General features: G+C 39.1%; 1 protein-coding gene across 2 annotated transcripts in view; it reads right to left on the bottom strand.

The window, feature by feature from the left end:
- The window catches only part of cntn3a.1 (contactin 3a, tandem duplicate 1), a 74,172-nt gene extending 55,650 nt beyond the window's left edge, over positions 1–18,522 (bottom strand). Inside the window, exons 1-3 of one of the 2 annotated variants that reach the window (XM_034538195.1) lie at positions 17,864–18,522; positions 10,605–10,737; positions 283–415 (exon numbers count right to left, since the gene is read on the bottom strand). In XM_034538195.1, the coding sequence (XP_034394086.1) occupies positions 283–415; positions 10,605–10,659 (188 nt within the window). In that variant the 5' untranslated portion in view covers positions 10,660–10,737; positions 17,864–18,522. The remainder of the gene's footprint in view (positions 1–282; positions 416–10,604; positions 10,738–17,863) is intronic. The other variant, XM_034538194.1, reaches the window with a different exon arrangement.
- Between the last annotated feature and the right edge of the window lie 285 nt (positions 18,523–18,807).

Raw genomic sequence — 18,807 nt, forward strand, 5'->3', positions numbered from 1 at the left:
AGGAAGCTCTAAAAGGGAAGTCTACAGCGGATCAATGTCTCCCCCCCCCCCTCCGCCAAGGCGAATATACAATAAACCAACAAGTGAGCCCAATTAATTCATCATTCTCAAATTAACCATGACTGACAGGGACGCCAAGTGCTGCAGGCAGTGAGCAGCAGCGAGCAGCGAGCCATAAGGTCCACAAATCTCCACTTTTCCTAGGGCAATAAATCCAATCTCACTTGTTTTTTTTTGTAAAAGATCTGCACTTGAAAACTCTGCAATGCCTGGTGATGTTACCTGTAGAAGGGTGGCGGGTGTCCCTGGGCCTCACAGCTAAACACCACATCTCTGCGATTCTCACCAGGTTGAAGGGGAAAGACCACACTGCCGGGTTGTTTGGTGAACACAGGCCTCAGCAAGACTTCGCTTCCTGGGTGGAGAACCAACAAAAATACATCAGCTTTGATGTCCTGGTGAGCATGAAAAACATTTGTTCTGCTGGCAAGTAGATATTGCAGGATTAGACAGGAAGGAAGCAAGTGGGAAAACAGTGCAGCACAAGGAAAGGTTAAATCACTACAAAATGTCTGTATAGCGGAGATCCATGTGAGCAGAGCCCATGAGCATTTTTCATATTAGTAAAAAGCTGTGAGATCCCCCAAGAACTGCATAATCAGCTGGTAACCATCATAAAACTTTAATGCAAACATCTTAATGTACAGACTTGTCACCATCTTCCCAGGGGATGTCATTCAATAGGAAATTTGAAATAAAATGCCAGAACAAAAGCAGAGTAATATGGTCTCATTTCAAAGCGTCCCCTCTCATCTGAGCCATTCCCATGGTGCCCTGTGTGACTCAGAAGCAAATAATTACCAACATTTTAGGAAAATACTTGAGCGAAGGGTTGTTATTCTTCCTATAATACAAAATCAAAACCAACTCTTGTACTCTTACCAAATAGTTTATATTTCACTTCAAACTGACTTTATTCTAAATTTCATCCAAACCTCCTATAATTATTTATAATACACTTCTATGACACTCATGTCTATAATGCAATAAAAATACACTTATACTACATTAGTATTACATTATAATCTACTTAGAGCATGTTCTTGTTGATGCAAGGATCATATATTATATTTCCCACACTTGTATATGCATTATAACTATAACAATGTGATTATAACTCACTATGAGAGGTAATTGTATGCTAAATATAAAGTATGTATGTGGTGTTCTTGCGTAGATTTAATTATATGAAACAATGACTTTTAATCTGATATAATGCAGTAAAACAGTGGAATTAGTATAATGTATTAAAGATGTGTGAATTATAATACACTATTATCAGTGAGTGACCAGCAATTATGACATATAATCATACTTTGCCTAATAAGTCATTATAAAATGTTTTCTAATGTCTTTGGATTATTGTTATTACATTATTATTCATATTTTAAGAGTATTGGCAACTCGAATTATACAGTACATTATACAAAGCAGATTCTAATACATTATACAATCTTTATAATGCATTACAAACATGGTTTTATTTATACAACATGGTTTTATTTAATTATACAACAAATCACCAGTGCAGCTGGCAAATACCTTTGAATGATACTTAAACTGTATTTCTGCATACATGCCATGTGTTTACACAGAGTTTTTATTATCATATAAATATACAATATAGCACAGCAAATAGATTAGTACCATAACTCCAAATGTGAGGGATACATAACATTTTCTTTGTAACAACAAAAACATCAAAGACAGCAAGCAGCATGTCTAGTTTGACATTTGTGTCCTTTATTAATTACCGAGGCTCAAGAGTGAATGCATGTTGTGAAAGCAAAACCCACAGTAACAGTGGCCCATGGGGTAGTCAACTCTTCACAGAAGTAAACATTTCTTTCGGAGAAGGAAGAGACTTCATTTGGATTTGTCAGAATACATTTGTGTTTCTGTAATGACAAAGAAGTGGGAAGAGTCTGTAGGTAAGTTATATGAGAGGCAGGTATCCTTTTCAAGTCTCTGGTCGCCATGGGAGTACAAGTTTATCCCAAAATAACTCTCTGAGAGGGTGGGGATGTTTGACGAGGGACCTTGTACACCGATTGTTCCTCTCCACAAGGATAAACCTCTCAGAAAGTTACACAGAATAAAAGGCCGCCTAATTATAATCTTTGTTAGATGAAGTGTGTCCCTCGAAACAGCTTTGAGAGATGATTGATTACCAGACACAAACACAAACATTCACACTTGTTGTACACAAACTAGGAAGAATGATAAAGCCTGCAATAAATATGAGATGAATCACTCTTCCCTATAACATTGATAAATGAGTCAAACATTTACATTCGGTATCATTTTTTAAACATGCTTAAAATTCAGCTGGGAGCCCCAACACATTATCCAGCTATTTAGTTATGAATTAACACTTTAAGTCGCATCTATTCAAAAGTCAGAACCCAAAGACAAATTTTGAGATTAAACATGTATATTTCATATCCCAAATTAAATGTAGATTACAGGGAATAATGTCAAAGACTGATATTGTCACAATCCCAATGAAAGGTATTACGCCATACATTGTAAAGGAGTTAAATTATACTGTATATACTGTATGGAACAATTGTTGAAATATACTGTTCAAGTGTAACAACTTTGGTTAATGAAAGTCATCATATTGTAATAAATGTATTGTAAACAATTGCCATAGTGTTGTGTTTTGTATGACCAGTTGTTTTATTATTCTGGGTTGCTACAGAAGTTGTGTGTGCCAACAACTCAATGAATGCATGGAAACTGTAAAAAGAAAATGCTGCTTTGTCCCTGCTCTGGCTCATCCTCAATGCATTTTCATGACCACCTGATTAAGAATGGTGTTTGAGAACAGTGAGTAATTCATGGTGCTTATCTAATGTGTTGGATCTCGCACTTAACACTTGCGCCCTGCTGTTGCTATGCTTTCAACACAAACACCCGTTCCGTTACTCTTAAGACAACCTAATCGTGCTGAACCGTGTCTGTCAGAACATGTTTGCCTTGGTGTGCATCGCACTAACAATCAATCCCTAAAACGACTGCAATGCAAAAAACTAACTCAATATTCAACAAGAAAGGTGCACTCAAGAGTGCAGATCTCCGCCAGGTGAGTAACCCCAACCACGAGAGGTCCATGAACATGCAGCCATAACTGGCCATTCAAAATATTGTGCAGCATGCTGCACAATATTGTCGCAAGAATTGTCGTGGACAGACATAAAAGATGCACGCTTGCTCATTCAAAGACGTACGGACGCACACAGGCACACACACAACAACTGAAGACATAACCTCTCCCCAGGCTCCAATACGAATGTGACCAACGTAGATATTTGGTTGCAGCCTGTACTTTTGGTTATGGCAGCACTGAACTGACATGATCTTTGGTACCACCATGGCAGCTCATAGCCTATAATAATGGTGACTAAGTGTCAGAATAATGAGAAAGGATTGAGCTCCGCAGGCTGTGCCTGGGGGGCTCAGCTCAAACTGATGCAAACTCTATGAAACTCCTTTGTTGCCTTCATAGAAGGCAATGTAAGATGCAGCAGGAAAAAGCAGAATAATTTTCAAGCCCGCTTTTTGGTAATCAAACACAGAGGTGCGACACACTACACCAGACTGGGATCTACAGGTATGGGACATTGAGAGGATTTATTTTATTTTTTTCCAGGAAGATCTTAATTTGTTGCCATACCAGTTGGCTTAACCAGACCGTAGATGCATACTGGAAAGGAATCTGGTAAACGTTTAACGTTTTAAATCAACATGGACACTCCAATTGACAGATTGGAGGGAATCAAGACATTATGTTGAGAGCAGAATATCAGAATCTAATGTCAAATCCAATACCGAGCAGCCCAGAGCACAGGCAGCAACATAATGGGAAAAACTCTATCAGTGGAGTATACTAATCAAGAATCACAACAGGAAGTTGACTGCCCAATGCTGCAGGACAGAGATTGAGGTCATTATGAAAGGGTCTTTAAAAAAGAAAAGTGGGCCGCCTACTCTCATATCTGTCACCTGCTGCCAGATGCAGCCGTTTTTTGAAGGCTCTTCAGACAACACAAGACTCAGCATCGAAGTACAAGTGCAAGGCAGAGGGAGCTGTTTAGGAGGCTGAAATAAAAACTAATCTCAAATTCAATACTAGCTGACAGCAAATGAATTCCTCCAGCTTACCTCAGCATGAATAAACAGGCACATGGGGAGTCGGGTGTGGGGGAGGTATCGGTCGTTTGTGAGGTCCCAAATCCATTCGTTTCAGCTCAGGGTTTTATGCATCAAATAAAAAAAAGCCAATCTTGCTTTTTAAAAGCATCTTCCCCCTCTGTCCAGGCCGATAAGGTACACCTTTAAGGTCTCCAATTCAGGGGCAGCAAATGTTACTCCAGAGCAGAAGGATAGTAGAAGTTGTTTTGAGTAAAGTATAGATTCAATCCCACTCCTTCACATATTTGGAATATTGGTGGAACTTGTTTTTTTCAAGGCCCTTGAAATATAGCAACATGGCGCTATAAGTAATACAACCATTAATATTGTAACATTTCATCAGTAAAATTAAGAAAAAGGTTTAATAATTATTGGAGATGGACACATTTGTGTGATTCCAGTCCTAAAGAAGTAGTGGGAAGATATATTAGAAACATACAAAAGAAATAGCACAAGAGTCAAACTAATACATAATGTTTCAGTCCAGTCTTTACTTCTATGACTATCAGGCTGTGTGTACTGTACTGTTGTGCAGACCTCACTAATTTAATTAATTACATTTACAGCAACAGAGTCTGTAAGGAAAGGAATGCGGCCAACACATTCCCAACCAATATCCAACTGTGTCACACCATTCTCAAGCTAATCAGAGCTAGTGCATCTGAAATTCAATAAGACCCTTGTAGTATCCAATGCTATGTTCACTGGGGAAACACAGAATTGATTAGGTCCAACTACATTTATGGCAAAGGCAAAATAAAGCTATTTCTTGTTGTTGTTCTCTGTTGAATGACGACATAAACCCATAAACATATTTCTTCAGAGAAATGCCCTTTGTCTAATTGTCGTAATATTGCAACAGTTTCCTCCTTCATGGTTGAGAACTGTACCATGTTTCCTGACATAAAATGCTTGTTTTGACCAGTAATGGTTTCTTTCTCGAATATGCTGTTTGGATTCCTGTACTACGGCTACAACTAATGATTATTTGTATTACTTTTTATTGCCTATTATTCTATGAATTAATTAATGAATTAATCAATTGGTATAAAATGTCAGAAAATAGTGAAAAATGTCTACCCCAGTTTCTCTAAGTCCAAAGTGGTGTCTTTAAATGTCTTGTTTTGTCTGTTCAAATCCCCAAGCTATTCAGTTTATTATCATCTAAAACAAAACAGCAGTAAATATAATTTTTTTACGCTGAAAACAGCATTTTCTGCCATTTTTGCATTAAAGATTAATTTAACGATAAATCAAAAGTAGTTGTCACTTTCTGTCGATCGACTAATCCATCAGTCGGCTAGTCGTTCCTCCACTGTAAATATCTCTTATCCAATGTAACATAAATCTGTCCAAAATATAACCACCACAACACACTCTAATTGAGATACTGTGAGTGTGAGTGATTAGGGTGACGCTGAAAATAAACGTTTAATGCTTTCTGATTAATATAAATCTTGGGAGTGTCTTGTTCCTGCTCACATATAAGATAACACAGGTATAATGTTCACATTAATGATGAGCAATCTTTACAGACTAGTAACGTCAGCATCAGAAGACACTGACATGTGTCAGTAAAAGCAGCTCACAGCAGTCTTCCAGGCTAATGGGATGTATCCTGACACTAATATGTCGTATGTGTACAGATTGTAAAGCCCTCTGAGGCAAATTCATAATTTGTGATATAAAATAAACTGAATTGAATAGAATAAATAGTGTATATACGGTACTGCTGTTTAATTAATAGTGATGTAAAAATACACAGTACATATTAATTATCATATATCTATAATTAAAAGCATTTAAATTGGATGATTTTTCAACCCTGGTTGAAGTGAAAATACAGCCAGCTATGAGAGGAAGATTCACTGGGGAATATTCCTCATCTTCACATAAACAGAACTTCAAAGACGGAATAAAATCCTTGCTTAAGGATTCTTAAAAGGCTTTGCCATATTCTGATGAATCAATGAGGTAAGTCAATATTTGAAACTCCAGCCGACTCTGGGATGCACACAGAGAAAAGTAAAAGTAGTTCCCAGAGATTATAAAGCACCCCTTCATTTGAATGAACAGTGGGTTGGTACAATTCTAAGTCATGTCTCGTTAGTATTTATTTGGGGTGACCACTGTCTGTGTCATATTAAAAGGATAGCTTCACATTTATTTATTTACAAGTCAATCCTAAAACTATACTTGTATAAGTACATATTTTGCTCTCTGTGATCGTCCCTCCTAAAATAGTCGTCCTGATGTTCATACTGGCTGTGAAAAGATCCAACATACAAATGCTATTTCAATGAGTTTCAAAGTGATGGGGGACACAATTCTCCAGTCCTCTTTTCTGTGTCACAATGCATCCCACCACTTAACCAAAGCTATTACGAGAGTACACCAGTTGAAATTAGACTAATCCAGGAAGTATCTTGCATAGTTAGTACTATTTTCTGTAACAGTGCCTTCCTGCAACTCAGCACGGAAACAGTCCGGGACAGTTCCGAAGGCTCATATATAAGCTTCAAAATATATTTGAATCAGAACAAACACATTTTGTCCTACATTCATTTATATTACTTTAATTAAGGACATTTATTAAGTGTAAATCATAGCTTTAGCCTGATTTATTTTAGAACTACCTTGGTAGAAGAGAAGTTCAGACTATCCTTTGCACTTGATGCAAAATGAATCAGTAATCGTAATTTGTTTTTGTCCCATGTGTTATGTTACAATTGTTAAGATATTTCACAACCAGCATGGACACTTATAGTAGAGAGTGACTAATAAAGCATATAATGTACACGTAGACATGTCAGTATTGTATTAAGGTAGAATTATAAAATGAGAACGGATCCTTTAAGGCTTACAGGAAGCCAGTTGCACAACCACAAACTCAACTCTTTCAATGAAAGTCATACAAGCGTTTTTTAGTTTAGTTTTTGTGACTGTGGCGCAATAAAGACTCATTACTGCTTTGTTGAATACTTAGTTCTGATTGGCCAATAAACACTGCCTGGGGTTTCTTTCTCAACACTGGACATCTGCTAATCATAGCACTCCACTTTTTAAAGTTAAATATTGTGTTGATTTTTCTTCAAATTAAACAGCAATAAGCATTACTTCTCTGAAACGGTTGATATTCACTCAACTCACAATGGAAGATTTTTCCCACATTAATTCTGAAAGCACACAACATTTGATTGCCGGTTAGACCCTTAGCACTAATCTTACTGGAATTGTTTGCATTTGTGTCGCTAAATTGTAGCCCTTCAATGCAAACTACAGATGTTTCTTGGACTGTACTCCTGCAAATGCTTGTAAATCCAGTGAGCTTGTAGTAAAATGTTTTGAAATCAATATGTGTTTCATCAAATTATTACAGTTTTTGGCAAGTGGTTGTGTAGTAAAAGGGAATATGTACAGCAAGCTTAAGAGCAGGGGCTTATTTTTTTCTTAATGAACACATTGTTGTAAGCTGTCTCTTTGATTAAATATATATATATATATATATATATATATATATATACATATTATTTTTTTAATTTTTCAATATTGCAGTGTCAATTGAACAGAAATCAAATAATTTCTCGACAGTCTTTAAAGACAATGAGTTACTTTCTAAGAATATAAGGAGCCTTCTTGGTTATACACCTTTGTGAGCAAGCTCCACCAACCGGGTTGACAAAACCACTTCTGTCAGAGGGAGACTGTTGAGTGCTGGAAGTGGCTTTCTGTGTGACGGTTAGCTGTGTGTGTGTACGGGGGGGAGGGGGGAAACCGCATCCAGCTGTACCTCAATGCCTCTTCTCTGCTCCCTCACTCTTTCACTTACCCGCACATTTATGCAAACATACAACCGGAGCACACCCCGGCCTCAGGCCGATCAGACCCTCTGGGAGCAATGGGGGGGCTGGTTAACTTCACATGAACTCGCTATGGGAGTGACTTCCTCTTGGCCCCATTGCTCTTCCACACAGCCAATGCCTACTGAAAAAAGCACGCGTCCACGAAGCACCTCGCTAACTTGCTCACACAAGCTCTCTCTCTCCCCAGCATACTAAAAATGCTTATCAAGAACACAGAGGCTTTCGCTATCTATCGCTATATTGCACCACACTTGTCTTGCAAGCAGAGCATATGTAATGTAACCACTTACTGAATATTAATGCTAAGTTACTCTTTTATACCGACTGTGAGTGTGAACCTCAAGAGTGAGGCAAGGGCTGTGCAACACATTGCTTTTCAGAAACCATTTAACCTCCGCTCCTTTGTTAAGCACTAATTTGCCTTGAATAAATCACCCTGAATGCAGATTTAATTTTAAACATGGTGGGTGCAAGTGTATGTTTTATGGCTTGGATCATTGGTACAGACTGCAAACTTGAATTGTGTCTTCGAGGCTGCCTGTCTGAGATCAAAACTCTGATGAAATGTGAATTCCATCGGTGTTGAAGATATTCTCTTGTCTATATATTTGATCCAGACCTGAGTTCCTAATCCTATATAGTGAGGCATATGGAGCCAAATCCAGGCCAATAGTTTTGCTTGTTTGAAAAAAAGATTTTAACCTGAAAATTCAAGTTTTGGTCTTGAACATTGAAAAATCCAACAATGTATTTGAAATAAAAATGACTGTATGAACATTTTTGTTGGTTTAAATATAATTTAGATTCAGTTGTGTTTTTTTTCTTCAAATAAAATATATACTCTCACGAGAGCGAGGCATCCGTCGATTTTAGAGCCAGGCGCCGCAGGAGCTCTCCATCGACTGCGTGGCCCAGTGCATGATGGGAAACGCCTGGCTGTCGCCACATCAGAGAGCTGATTGGCTCTTAGATCTGACAGCAAACACCACGTGTTGTAGAAAATCCAGGGCAAATTGTAAGTCTCTCTGTGTGCATTTACAATTATTGAGACTGATCTGACCCCATATGTTACAGTATGTTGTTCTATTGAGTGTGTTCATGTTTTAAACATGCAGGTGTTTAAAACATATAGTATGTTTACTTCGTTACACAATTGTTATTATAAAATGAATAATACGTTAAACAAAGGTAACAGTCCAGTGTGAGAACATATTTTGGATTATATATTTATTTTGTATTTCTCCTCATACATTTAAGAGAGAGACAGTTTCTGTTCATTTCATTTATTTTATTCACATGTATTTAAATCCACTATACAATCACTGTTTCATTGTACCACTGTACTAGTGTATTCAAAATGGTTAATCCTCAGAGCAAACCAGGATTCACGAATAGACAGAGCATGCGCTGTTGCCCACACGAGATGACCGTACTATGTTGGCCTTTGTCATGAATGCAGATGTGGAATAAACTGCTGTTACCACAAGCCTGGCCAGCTCCATGAGATTCATTTGGCCAGGAGACATCTCAGAGGTTGCACATGCCTGGAGGTTAAGAGAGGTATTGCTCTGTGCATACAGTTATTTTTATTTCAAATACATTGTTGAATTTTTCAATGTTCAAACTTGAATTTTCAGGTTAAAATCTTTTTTTCAAACAAGCAAAACTATTGGCCTGGATTTGGCGCCATAGAGGCACAGTTCCCTGAGGAAAGCTGTGTTAGACTTTCAATGATTTAGTGATAAGTGATGCTAATTGCCATGTCGGCAAATTTAGGTGCCGACGTGCTGTTGTGCATTTAAAAAGAGAGACACATGCACAAAAGAATTTGTGGCAGTTTCAAGCACACACACACACACACACTAATTATTTTAGGCCCCAGCTGTAAGGAGGGGCTGCTGATTTGGAGAAAGGCAACATGAAAGATTACTCATTCCTCAAGATACTGTGCTCATGCGACAAAGCCCCGATTCATCTTGTTCTCATCTTCAGACTTTGACATCCTGAAGAGAACTAGCATTTGACCCTGAACATTTGTTAAGAGAGGAAAATTAGGTATCTCATTAAAAAGCAAGATCAATGACAAGATGTCTGCACTACTGCCAGTGCAATCTCAATTAGGGGTAACATGACGACACATTCAACTGCTAGATAGGGACCGTCTTTCCGAGACAGAGACCTGGCTTATTCTTCTTCCATCAGGATTTACTGTCGCTGGGAGAAGAACAAAAAGAGAGATAGCTGCTATGCAAAACTGAAGGAGTGTTGATTTGCTGCCTCTTGCTGACAACAAGGTGAATCTTTCCCACCGATTGTAAAATTGTCGGGAAAGCTTTGGGCACTCTTTGCCATCAAATATATTCGTTTTCAATGTCACTTTTAAGTGCCATCTGTTCTGTATGCCTCACAAAATAAATATATATAAATAACAATTCATAACCCCTATACTAACAATATAGAAAAGTGCATGTTTGGGAGGCTTACCTGCCAGACACTCCACCAATGACAGCAGAAGTATAGGTTTCCATAGCAACTCCATTTTAATAGCCCAGGTCAATACAGGCTCACAGGTGTGTAGAATCCTGGCTTTGTCTTTTCCAGCACTTTTACCGTTCTTCTGTCAAATGAAAAGAAAGGGAGGGGGAAGCCATTAGTCACAACAGTTGTGGACAGTAATTGTCCATGTTTGCTCGGAAATTACTTGTTTGATATGAAACACAAAAGGATGGTACAGAAAAAAAAGATCTTATCTAATAACAATTAATCTTTGCAAACACTTTTCATGTCAGGGTGACAGTTGACAATATCAGCTCTATTGTGAATTGCAGAGACATATAGGGCAATGTATATTTGTAAGTATAATCAAGAAACCGCTCTGTCTCCCGCAAACACATAAAATGATTTGTCCAAGCCAAGCACTTACAAAACACTTGTGCAGTAGCGCTTGCTTAAGTGTGCTTAACATTGCATAAGAGGGATCATGTCTGCAAGAGAAACATAAAAGGGATTGCTTGTACTCAAACCTGCTGAGACAAAACAAAAAGCAAGCTGCTTGTCAGACACTTCCCTGGCATGTAATAAAGCACTGTCCCGGCTCCTCGAATTCATCTGAGCTGGAGGGATTATGTATTTCTGACATGAAGAGATGACTGAAGGCAGGGCAAACCCATTTTCACTCCCCCGGGACACTCACACAATTGATTTTCTCAAGGACTAAAGCGTAATTTATCCCTTCTTAGGCTCAAATGAAGTCCTGAAAAAAAGTTGTGAAATGATAATGAGACGGATTCCTCCCGTCACTGATACAGGGATGTATTTTTTTGTCTAAATACTCACACTCCCCCGACATGATGATAGCGATTATCCTTTCTGATAAAGCAGCAGATAAATGTTTGCGTACGATAGGCTGGTTATGGAGTGAGACAGGATGAAGAGAGGAAATTAGCCAGCGTCTTTGCTCACACTGACTCTGGTACATTTAACTGACTGATGGCAGTTTCCTCTGACTACACACCACCAGCATGCTGAAATTAATGAGGAAAGAATTACTCACAACATACAGTATAGTCTATCAAAAGCCAAGTGCCAAAAAAAAGCAAAGACAACTGAGAGATTACACTTTCATAGTTTCCCAGTTATCTTTACGGCGCTTATCTTCGCACCACTGAAAGGCATGACGGAGCATACTGATGCTTATGTAAATATATCAACTGCGTCGCTGACACATTCGCCAACACTCCTCTTCCTTTTGCATGTACTAAACTAAAAAAAGGAAACACTTTTCCCCTATAAATCTCATCAAGAAGATTTGATTTACTGTGTCACCTTAGTTACCAACCTATCTCGCCGTTATTAGGATGCAAATGTCATGCGTAAATGTTAGCTTTTAATAATAAAAGACAGAGTGACTTCTAATCCCTTCTTGTGCTCCTGGATATTGTTGGAGTGTTCCTCCTTTGAGGAATTAATTGTGAATAAATTACTCGGCAAAATTACTTTAACAGAAATAGAGGAGCCTGGAATTTCAACAAAGGTTTCTGCTCCAATTTCAAACATAGCATGTTATTTAAATGTATGGTTAATGCCTAACATTTCTATGACTCTAAATTAGACACTTCAAGTTTAAATTTGACTTGAATGCAAGCTGCAGATTGCTGTTGCTGTAATTTGACACTCAATGCTTTATGTTTTTAAAAACTTCAGTAATTGTTTTCTCAACTAAGCTTGTAAAGCTTGCTTTCAATGAGAGTCCTTGGTATTGGCAGTCTAGAAAGTGTCCAAGGCACTCTGATTATAAGTAAAATATTCTGTATTGACACATAACCAAAACTTACTTTAATTCAACGTCACCAACACTATGTTTCGTGATTAGGTGCAGCACTAATTGTTTGGTCAGTCATGTTAATGTTTGACTATCTGTTTGACTCTAACATTGAATCGGTTTTGACAAGCGAACACAGCCAGAACATGTGAACCACTGACACCCCCCCAAAGCAGCTTTCTGTTGGCCTGTGACAGCAATCTCTTGATCTCCATTACTCAGCAAACCCTGAGACACAAGACGTGAGACATCAGACGACGGGTTAGTGAGGGTTAAAGGAGCGCCTTTTGATCCAGAGAAACGCAGCACTCCGCCGGGGAGTGTCCATGGCCGTATTTGACTTCCTCTTCAGTACAAATTAATTACCCATGTGACCTTAAGTGGTAGTGACAAGGCCAATGACTTACTTTCATCCCAAATTGATTATCTCATTTGTTTGCTGTATATGAGATGAAAGTTAATGAAAGGGATGGCGTTCAAACTTAGTCTTTCAAGTTTCACTCTTTCATGTCTCTGGAAAAAGTCTACAGTTGAAAAATGAAATAAGATCAAGGCTAGAATGACAGTCCTGGACTAAACATTTCCTGTACCAATTTACAGAAAATCAGCTGCATTTAAATTCAGCCTCTCATTTCACAAATGACATATCACAATGCAATAAATGATACACATTTACTTTCTCCGGGGTAGTGATTTAACCACTGTGATGGGCATGCTGCATACAGCATTATCCCTGTCAAGTGCCTCATATATATTCTTACCTATGAAACTGACATTTAAAGTACTTACACAAATGTGTCAATTTCTGGAGGAAATATAAATGGTATCTGGCCAATTCAATCGCTTTGACACTGGTTTTCAGCGATACATTTTAATTAGAAGTCGTGATGATGAGTGGAGATCAGCAACATGTCAGGTGCAGCTCAGCGATGTCATGTCTGACTTCATGATCTGTGGGTGAAATTTCCCATAACAATCATTATGTAAAATGCCCAAATGTTACATTACCATAATAACCAACATCCCAGGTGGTGTCTCGTCGTATATGAAGACATCAATATTACAGCACATTTTCCTCAACAACAATTTAAAAGTTATTTATCAAGCGGTCAAAATGCCAGGCATTCTGTCATTCAGGCTCGTCAAATGTGAGGATTTGTGGCTTTTCTCGGTTTTATTTGATTGATTGTAAATTGAATACGTTTCAGATTTGGACTGTTGGTCAAACAGAAGACCTCACTTTAGGTTACCTTTGCTTTGGGAAATGTTCAGAAATGTCATACTCAACAATTTAACAATTAATCAGTTCCTTGTAGCGTACACTGTATTTCAGAGAGACAGTCATGGTTCGTACCTCAGTGCACTATTTGGACACATTCACATCAAAATAATGCCATGTATTGGAACCGCAGAAAGCTGGGATATAGAACATGATTTGACTTTTGAGGAAATGCAGCTGCTTTGAGGGAAGCCTCCGATTTGTGGAGACAAAGCGCTCCTCCACATTTCAGTGTTGTCAAAGTGACACTTCTTTTCCTCTCCTTCTCTGACAGCACCAGCTGGAGTTGGTTAAACCACAGTTTGTAGTTCAGTCAGCCAGAGAAGCTGACATTGATGTCAGCTGATTCAACCCTCTCCACTACACCCAATCCCTCCGCTGCCATCAACATTTCAGGGCTCAAAAACATATTAATAGAGGGGTACTCCAGATCCCTTTGGTTGAAGAATCCAGATAAAAATAAAACTCACACTAAAATATATGACAACATACACACACACACACACACGCTCTGAATCATGAATGAGACCAGACTCTCACACTCTGCAGGAATGAGACAAGACCAGGAAAATAGCATACAATGCTGCATCTTTAATCACCTGAGCTGCCTGTGACTTGATCTGCAGACACCAGCTCGATCAGTGTGTTCCTGCATCCGAGGCTCATCTCACGGCTATGAGTGCCTCCAGTTATTTAAAATTCATTTTCTGCTGGTGCTCGAAATGAGACTCGTAGTAGTAGGGAACGTGAAATTTCTTCCTAATCCTGCACACTTTGATTCACCACACACATGAATCAAAGATGTACCAAATCTGTGAAGGAGTGGCGCTTGAAATTATATTATTGAGTCCTCATCAAATAATAGTAGTTTTATTTTTTTACGCCATAGAAATTCAATTATTGAACCAAAAATACCGAGGCTATACTGCTTTTCATTTGAAGGTTTGCAAATGTTTCAATTTGTCCTCATCAAAATGGCACGGTCCTTGCTACGTGTCAGCGTTATATCTGTTCAACCCAAAACAACTTCCTGCATAACATAAAATAAGACAGTACTACCTCCAAGAGGTATTTTTAAAAATGTGCTTACTTCTTCTTGGGCTCAATGTAAACATTGAACTCAAGGAATTTACAAAGTTGCACAAATGTGGAAAAAGCCACAAAACAACCTCAACTTCCCTCCGCCAGTCTCGTTCTTCAAGAATCTATGCGCATATAACCAATGAGCTCAAAGCTTTCTCGTAGCTTTCATGTGTGCCAACCAACGTTTTTTTCTCCCCCCTCTGAAATGGCACATCACGGGAGTCAAGGAAGCGCCAACATATTCCCTCGCCGAGATTCTACCTCAAATAGTGGCACAAGACAAAGAGACTAATGGTGTTTTGATAAGCACACAAGCCACAGGCATGACATAACACATGCCAGCTTCTTGATTTCTCCAGACCACACCAGGGGCGCTCCACAACAGCGCTCCTCCCAATCTCCTCTGTGACACAAGCAACTGAGCATGTTGAAAGGTTCTCCCCGCTTGTACGCATGCTCCAAGCCCAAGTTTTGAGCACAGTATATGGTAATATTTGTCACACCATTATAGAGCTATGCATCTAACTTCAGTTAAAATTTCTGAGCATCCTTTACTTAAGTATTATTGTGTGAATGTTTGAACCTCAAGAAATGCACTCATTGTAAATAGCCTAACATGTGTAATAGATTAGGTGAACTGATAAATCACTGTGCTGTTTTATTTGATTGAATATAAACTAAATGTAACTGGAGTGGCCTAGATTCTAAATTACTCTAATTAGGCACCTGCAGCAAACATTGTGTATAAATTGTCTTACAATTGATGCCACTGCAAATTAAGTATCCCATTAGGATTTAAGAGCCTGCCAAATTAATAGTTCCTTAAATACACAGAGTTTAAGGTCTTTGGTAAAACACTTTGGTTGGTGGAAGCCAGCAGTTCTCATGGGATGCAATTTTAAGCCCATGACCAAGAAAGCGTATTCTGTTATTGCTGTGAGGAATGATAGAACATCTTATTAAAAAAAAACACATCTGGGAGCAAAACTGAGAGAATGCCGATCACAAAATAATCTGAAGGTTGATATGGAAAAACAAATCCAAAGTGCATAGTGTATATGGGCTAATGTTAATGTTACATTTATTTGCCAGTTACAACACAAGAAAGTAATTAATAACAAATATCAGATGTGCATATCATTCAAACTGCAACTTGAGAATGCTCTTTTCATTTTCAAAAGGGAAAACTTCATAACAACCAACAGTGTTTTTCCTGTTTACTCCCTTACTTTGGTGCTTTCTGTGCTGGGAAACTTCCAGCTGCAACGTCCATTAACAGCACATTTAAAATTTGAGAAATTCCGTCACTTATATATATATATATATATATATATATATATATATATATATATATATATATATATATACACACACACACACACAAATAAATATAACATTACTGGAACAGCAGCATATTACAAATATACACATTGTGTGAGGAGAGAGGGAATCATTTTTTCTGTGATTTACATAATATATTTATCTTCCAGCAGAAAAAGATGTGTATGGATGGTCTGGAGATGTCACTGACTCACAAAGTGGAGGAGGTTGTAATGTGTACTTTATAGACTGCATACTACCCCCACTGAGCTGGTCTGCATGAGAAATGGCAAAAAATAGCAACACATAGCAAGAGACTGAGTAAGGACTGATATCTGGTGCAAGAAAAAGGATCTGCAGTCTGATTAGTACAAATTGGGGTTGTAACATTTAAAAGGTAATAGGTTCAGTTTTGTGTTGGTGCTGTTCCACTTAAATATTGTATCAAATAACTGTAAAGAGTCACAAAAGACACACGTTAAAATGCTGGAAAACCCTTCTTCCACCTCTCAGAATGCACATCATTGTGCCCGCATCAACCTTCATCAGTCTTGGTGCTGTTTTTCTACTTCTTATGCAGACCAGGCTCTGCTCAGTGGGGAACGATGAACTTCATGTTCCACCCTCCTCCTCTTTCTGAGCCAGTGACATCATCAGAAACGTGTCCAACCATAAGCACACTTCCCCAAGGAGATCTGTAGTAGATCTACTATTCCAACCACTTGGATACTAAAAGCTAAGAAGAGTAACTGCACTCCAAAGTAGTGTTTGTGTCGGGAATTGAACCACAGCTGTTGGTAGAAACTGTTTGCAGGGCACATCCAGCTGGCATTATAATATCAACATGAAACAAAAGGAAGTGCTCACAACACAGAGACGTTCCTGCTAACAAAAGGGGTGAATGACACAAACTGTAAACATGTTGGAAGAGAGAGGAGTAACTTGTCAGAAGAACCACCTCCCGAGCCACCTCTAATTTACTGAACAGCAGAGTCATGATGTGCAAGGCAGCTTCCCTCTCAAACATATGGACACTTGATTGCAAGAGGAGTGTTTTCCAACCGAGTCGCCATAGGACTTTAGACAATCTGAACTGCAATCAGGCTCGGCGCTGGATGCAATCAAAGAAAAGAGAAAGATGATGAGACTAGACTGAGTCCAATCCCCGTTGACCGCTGACAACAAATGAGTACATGCCAGAGGTTTTTACATTTGGAAGAATGAATAGGTGGATTCGTTTCCCTCTTACAGAAAACGTGCATGGTATAAATGATGGTCATGGCAATTAGAAGACACATATAATGTGATTATCTCTAATAGGTTGTGTGCAAATGGAAGAATTTAATTGGGAATTGGTATGTCAAAGGTGTTAGTCGTCTAGGTTGGACACAGTATATGGCTTGACGTGCAATTTTGACAGCCCATAGTAGGCAGCGCACACATACATGTCCAGGATGTGAGAAATAAAAATGTCCCAAAAATGAGCACAGTCTGGAAAACACAGGGCACGACAGGTGATGTCGATACGTCTCAGCGAATGTCTGAAAGATTCGGTTATACACGTTTGACTTATTTATCTTCGACGCCAGAAGTGGAAGTTTCTGTCGGCGGAGGGCTGAGAGCAGCCTGATGAGTGCACGGACCGAAACATACATGTAGGCAGGAGTGTGTTGGGAATATCGAAAATGAGAGTTTACACAGAAAATAGAGAAACAGAAAAAAATCGCGGTCGTAATTTACCTGAGTGGATTTCGTTCCCTGCGGTGTTCTCTGCTGTTTGCCCCGTCTCGGATATCCATGTTACACCGCGCATCGATTCACTCCTTCGGCCACGCAGCTGCCGGCATCGCGTCGACGGCGACAGTGAAGTTGATCTCTTTAAAGTGCGGATTTTGTGCTCTCGTAGAAATGGACCCCCCCCCCCCACCACCAACAAAAAAAAACTCTTGTTCTGCTCTGCTCGTGTCGCCTCTTCGGAGACAGACTCGCCTGAACGCTGGCGTCCCCTCCTTCCACCTTCCGTGTTTAGTTTCTTTTCAAGAGTCCCGAGTAGTTGCTCGGAAGCTCGGTCCTCGGCTCTCCACAGTCCCGGGTCCCCAGCACGTTCACGTCGGTCGGTCCTTCTCGCCCCGCCGCCGCCGCCGCCAACATGAGACGGACTCGACGAGGAGGTCTGCAGTGTGGAGTTTTTTTGTTGTTGTTTTTTTTTTTTCAATTGACGGTGTATGAATTTAATTTTAGGAGCAGAAAGTGTTTCGCGTCGGGTTGGTCCACCGGATGGGGGCTGTAGTTGCATGCGCGTGCGGCGGCAGTGGCACATGGGGCATCAGAGAAAGGTGTACAGTATAAGGCTACCGTAGGTGTACTGCAGGTTCACAGTGCGTTCTCCTCATTGTCCCTCAATGGGTATTTTTCTTCCTCCGGAATTTAAATATAAGCATGAAAACATGTTTCATTTCAGAGTATTGGGATGTTTTTTTTTTTTTTTTTACAAATACCAATGTGGATAAATATGCTCCAAGTAAAAGCCGTGCATTGGAAATATAACTCACGTGGAAAGTAAACGTCAATATTATTATGAAATGTCAAAAAGTAAAACAGTTATTGCCTCCACACCTATAGCCCACATGCAGGGGTTTTCACTTATGTTGTCTAATTAGAGCTCCTGTCGGGACTGTGTTGGC

Source organism: Cyclopterus lumpus, chromosome 7 (assembly GCF_009769545.1).
Source record: "Cyclopterus lumpus isolate fCycLum1 chromosome 7, fCycLum1.pri, whole genome shotgun sequence".
Classification (NCBI taxonomy): domain Eukaryota; kingdom Metazoa; phylum Chordata; class Actinopteri; order Perciformes; family Cyclopteridae; genus Cyclopterus; species Cyclopterus lumpus.